This window comes from Artemia sp. Qi Xiang Cuo, chromosome 3, assembly GCF_049724085.1.
Source record: "Artemia sp. Qi Xiang Cuo chromosome 3, ASM4972408v1, whole genome shotgun sequence".
Classification (NCBI taxonomy): Eukaryota; Metazoa; Arthropoda; class Branchiopoda; order Anostraca; family Artemiidae; genus Artemia; species Artemia sp. Qi Xiang Cuo.
In genome coordinates this window covers 35,885,494-35,891,493 of record NC_142796.1, presented here as the reverse complement: position 1 = coordinate 35,891,493, position 6,000 = coordinate 35,885,494, and the positions used below count along the sequence as shown (strand labels likewise).

The 6,000-nt window shown below is 34.6% G+C and overlaps 1 protein-coding gene across 1 annotated transcript in view; it reads right to left on the bottom strand.

Moving 5' to 3' along the window:
* Arp5 (Actin-related protein 5) overlaps positions 1-6,000 on the bottom strand; it is a 74,967-nt gene that overhangs the window by 26,603 nt on the left and 42,364 nt on the right. Inside the window, exon 4 of the mRNA XM_089086897.1 lies at positions 5,312-5,470. Coding sequence (XP_088943023.1) covers positions 5,312-5,470 — 159 coding nt within the window. The remainder of the gene's footprint in view (positions 1-5,311; positions 5,471-6,000) is intronic.

The window sequence follows — 6,000 nt, the reverse complement described above, 5'->3', positions numbered from 1 at the left end:
ACTCTAAAAAACGGGAGTTTGATACCAATAGATACATCAAAAGGATCAGATTTTAATCCTGATTTCAAATATATAAGTTTCATCAAGTTTAGTCCTACCCATCAAAAGTTACGTGTCTGAGAAAATTTGGCTGATTTTCCAAAAAAGGGGGAAAGACCCCGTAAAAGCTATAGAACCTTAATGAAATTCATATAATCGTATTCCCCGTATCAGAGAACCCTACTTTAGAGTTTTCAAGCTCCTATATACAAAAATGTGAAATTTTCCATTTTTTGCCAGAAGAAAGATCACGGGTGCGTGTTTATTTGTTTGTTTGTTTTTTTTTTTTTTTTCCCCAGGGGTGATCGTATCGACCCAGTGGTCCTAGAATATCGTGGGAGGGCTCATTGGAACGGAAATTAAAAGTTCTAGTGCCCTTTTTAAGTGACCGAAAAAAATGGAGGGCAACTAGGCCCCCTCCCACGCTCATTTTTTTCCCAAAGTCACCCGATCAAAATTTTGAGATAGCCATTTTGTTCAGCATGGTCGAAAATATGATAAAAATGTCTTTTAGGATGACTTGATCCCCCAAAGTCCCCAGGGGGAGGGCTGAAAGTTATGAACTTTACTCAATGTTAACATATAGTATTGGTTATTGGGAAGTATACAGACTTTTTCAGAGGAGATTTTTTCTGGGAGGTGGGGGAAGGAGAGGGGCGGGGGCAATATGGAAGGATCTGTCCATGAAGGAAGTTTTCATGGGGGAAGGGACATTGCTATGAAGGGGGCGCCGGATTTCCCAGCATTATTAAAGAAAAAGATCAGGAATTAAATAAAAAAACAAGTTTTTCAACTGATCAACTGATTGTGATTAAGAGGTCATTTTTAAAGAACTGGAAAAAAAATTCGAACTATAGTTTAAAGAGCAGGGTATTGACTAGGGGGCGAACCCCCTAATATACGTGTTAAAAATTTATGAATATAGAAGTTCGTTACGTAAGTTAATTCTAAGTTACGTATATTTATTGCTAATAAAAACGTTCGTAAATAAAATTAAACAAGTTTCAAGAAAGCCATTTAACCAAATATAATATGCAAATTTTGTTTTAATTATTCATGTACGGTGAGCCAAAATCAAAGCCTGCATTAATTCAAAAACGTTCAAAAATTAAATAAAAAAAACAAGTTTATTTAACTGAAAGTAAGGAACGACGTTAAAACTTAAAACGAACAGAAATTAGTCCGTATATGAAGGGGGCTGTCCCCTCCTCAACGCCTCGCTCTTTACGCTAAAGTTTGACTTTCTCAAAAGTTACGCGCCTGAGAAAATTTGGCTTATTTTCGAGAAAAGGCGGAAAGACCCCCTAAAAGTTATAGAAACTTAATGAAATTCACAGCATCATATTCAGTGTATCAGAGAACCCTACTGTAGAGGTTTCAAGCTCCTATCTACAAAAATGTGGAATTTTGCATTTTTTGCCAGAAGAAAGATCACGGGTGCGTGTTTATTTATTTATTAATTTTTTTCCCCAGGGGTAATCGTATTGACCCAGTGATCCTAGAATATCGTAAGAGGGCTCATTGGAACGGAAATTAAAAGTTCTAGTGCCCTTTTTAAGTAACCAAAAAAATGGAGGGCAACTAGGCCCCCTCCCACTCTCATTTTTTTCTCAAAGTCATCCAATTAAAATTTTGAGATAGCCATTTTGTTTAGCATAGTCGAAAATCTAATAAATATGTCTTTTAGGATGACTTAATCCCCCACAGCTTCCAGGGAAAGGGCTGCAAGTTAAGAACTTTGCCCATTGCTTACATATTGCATTGGTTATTGTGACGTATACAGACATTTTCAGGAAGAATTTTTTCTTGTGGGGGGGGGGAGGGGAGCTGCAGGAGGGGGTTACTCGGGAGAATCTTTCCGTGGAGGATGTTTCTTTTGGGGTAAGGGACATTTCTATGAAGGGGGCGCCGGATTTCCAAGCATTATTTAAAAAACGATCAGAAATTAAATTTAAAAAAACTAGTTTTTTCAACTGAAAGTAAGAAGCAACATTAGAACTTCAAATGAACAGAAATTATTACGTATATGAGGGGGTCCTCCCCCAAGTCAATACCTCGCTCTTTACGCTACAGTTTTTTTTAGTGCTTTCAAAAGAGCTATATATTCTAATCAAACGGCCGTTGTGATTCAGGGTGGTGTTAATTAAAATTTTTTTTTAACTTTTAAAGTAAAGTGCGTGGTTTTTAATAAGGGGATAACCCCATAATATACTTAATAAAATATACGTAATAAAAAAAAAAACAAAAAAAAAACAAGCGATACAGCTCAATAGTAAGCCAAACTTTTAAAAACGGGACTTTGATGTTAATAAATGTATCAAAAGAATGGGCTTATAACGCTGATTCTAAATATATGAATTTTATTAAGTTTAGTATTTTTCATCAAGGCTACGAGCCTGAGAAAACTTACCTGATTTTTTAAAGAGGGGGGAAATATCCCCTACAAGTGAAAAAATTTTAATGAAAATCACACCGTCAGATTCGGCGTATCAGAAAACCCTATAACATAGGTTTCAAGCTCATATCTGCAAAAATCTGCAACTTTGTATTTTTTGCCAGAAGAAAAATATACGAATATAGAAGTTCGTTACGTAAGCTAACTTGTAAATTACGTCAGAACCTAATTTAGAGACAGCCATTTAGAAAAAGAAAAGTAAAAATTTTATGCAAATTTTGTTTACTTATTCAGTGACGGCGAGCCAAAATAAAAGCTGCATTAACTAAAAAACGATCAGAAATTAAATAAAAAAACAAGTTTTTTAAACTGAAAGTAAGGAGCGACATTAAAACTTAAAACGAACAGAAATTATTCCATATATGAAAGGGGCTGTCCCCTCCTCAACGCCTCGCTCTTTACGCTAAAGTTTTTTATTATTTTAAAAAATTAAGTTGTGAGACAGAGTCAAACTTTAGCTTAAAGAGCGAGGTGTTGAGTAGGGGATAACCCCTTTCATGTACAGAATTATTTCTGTTCGTTTTCAGTTTTAATGTCACTGCTTGCTTTCTGTTTAGAAAACTTGTTTTTTAATTAATATAGTAATAAGCTGACACTGTCAGGGAAAGTTGAGGGGAATGTAAAACTAAATGAAAATTCCTTATGTGTATCCAGATTGTCACTGCGTGTCCATTCCAAGTCCCAAGAAAAACGAAGGATATTACACAGGACCTTCAGGGTACGTTTTGGGGATAATAAATCAAAAGACGCTATGTGCATCCTGTTTTGTCCAAAGTGCATATTTGCGATATCTCAGGAACGGCTAAGGGTATCAAGCTAGAATTGTCAGGGCATGTTGAGGGGGGATCGAAATAAACCAAAATGAACTATATGAATCCTAGGTTATCAAGATACCATTTTTATATATGAGATATCTGCAATGTTTCAGGAAAAGGTAAGAAAACAAAGTTGAAATTTGCAGGGCATATGGAGCGGAATAGTTGATTAATATTTATCTATCCTCAAGGTTGTAACATGATGGGGGTTAGAATTCCGTCAACCCTATAGAAAATCAAAGACAATGCAGATTTTCAACCCATGTATTTGAATACTTTCCCCATGTTCTCATCAAGCCGAAGCATTATAGTACAAATATTAATAAAAAATTGTTGTAAAATATTCGTCTAAGTGAAAATCTGGATTCTTATAGAGAAAAACCGAAAAAATCTAAAATGTTCTTTACTTGACCAGTGGAAAATACTATTTTAATTAAAAACGAACAAAAATAAATTTTCCACAAAAGTAAAGAGCTATATTAAACCAAAGATGAGCAGAAATAAAGCCCAAAAAATAAAGTTAAAAAAACAAAAACAATCAATAACCAAGTCAAACTAAAAACAAGCGTAAACTACTACAAAGAGAAGCAGGGCTAACGCTCCCTGTGTATTCTAAAGACCAGAGCATAATTTGCACTTTAATGAAAACAAAATACATTTTAGACGTTTTTCTTTTATATCTTTAATAAATCTTAAATTATTAAGACTTGCCGGAATGGATATCATATTAAACTGTTATCATATCATATTATATACTAAACTGTCTATCCACAATCATTTGTTTTTAATAGTAGTGTTTCGTTGCGATGGTTATTTTTCTTCTTCTTTTTTTCGTTTTATTAGAAACAAAAACATATAGTTCGATAGCTAAAGATTTTTTTTTTCAGTAAAGGGCAAGTTATGTTCTGGTCTTTGGAAATTCCTTTTAATCTGAAAATTCCCATTATTTAGGGTTTCGGTTACTACTGGTCACTCCTTACTAGCAGTTCGTAGAAACAAACTATTTGATCAGACACCGAAGGCTCTCTAAAAGTCTTCAGCTTGTTGAATATTGACAGCTTATTCAATTTTGATCACCTGACGAATGGCTTATAGAACACCTGACGAATGGCTTATAAAATAACTAGGGAAGATTATTCTTATAACTTCGATTAAAACTACTCGGTATTTCATCACAAAAAAGGAATCAAAATAAAAAAACAAGAACAAAAACAGGATTACTGAATAAAAGAAACATTTCGCCCCACAAAACACTTGATAAATTTCAAAAATTAATCATACTTACAACTTCTACAAGTCCAACAGTTGCAGGTTCCGAAAATAAACAGTAGTAGATTTTGAAAATGTACCCGAGTCATTCCTTATTAGCAGTTCGTTACCACGGACTGTTTGATCAGGCGCTGAAGGCTCTTTCAAAGCCTTCAGATTGTTTAATATTGATAGATTACTCAATTTTGATCAACTTTATAGAACAACTAGGGAAGATTAATTTTCATAAATTTGGCTAAGACTAATCGGTATTTCATTACATAAGATGAATCAAAATTAAAAAAAAAAAACTTAATGATGAAAAGAAACACATCACCCCAGTACATACCTGCTACGTTTCAAAAGTTAATTATACTTATATCTTCTACAGGTCCAACAATTGTAGATTTTGAGGCTATACAATTCTGACACATAATGACAGGCAAAATAATTCTATGGCGCCAAACACCTACCCAAGGCAGGACCTATAAATAACCTTTTACCAACTGCCTTAGAGAGTAACCCCAAGAAATTGGTGACACTGGTCTAGGCACATAGCAAGGAAAATTGAACTGAGAGAAAGAATTGATAGCAACAAATCTTCTTTTAATTGAAGACAAATTTGTTATATTTGAATATTTTCAAGACAAACTTTCGATATTCTTACATAAGAAGCGTTTGAAAACGGAGGAGTTCCCACAACGAACTCTGACAATATACAAATTCCAAACAGTACAGATATAATAAAAATTACCGAGAAATGGGATCACGTGACACGTAGTGTGTCCAAGAGATATGATTAATGCATCATCCAAGGACTTTCCTCTTTGATGGTAGTAATAGGAAAAAGCAGCGTCGACACCAAACGTCACTGACGAAAAGTTCATACTCTTAAAGATGACTTCCAATGAAACTAAAAAGTAAAGCAAAAGTGAACAAGAAAGTTTACAATATTATAGGCGAAGACAGGTCTAATACTAGGGAAGGGGGTTCCAAAATGTGAAAAAAGTTCATATTTAGACTAAAGTTTCTTAACTATTTCAAGCGGGGGGGGGGGGGAAGATACTAACCATTCTTTTAATTATTGAAAGTATTGAACAAATACTATTGAAGACTTACAGAAAGGTTCAGATGCAGTGTAGTTTTTAGCTATAAGTTAAGAGACACGGGATAGACTGCACGTCCGAGTCAGTGTGACAAGACTACGGATTTCCGGAGCCGTCGGGTTCTGAGCAAGTTCGCTCAAAGTTCTGCAGGAGCAACAGAAAAAATATTTACTGCATAAAAATTAAGATAAAAATTTAATAAGAGACACGGTATATACCGCCCAGGGCTTCTCTGAGGAATATAATGTATGTTCGGATTTATGAAAGGGTAAAACACTGAAAAACGCAGGCCTAGGAGGTGTCATTCGCCAAGGTAAGGATATACGGGCAACAAACA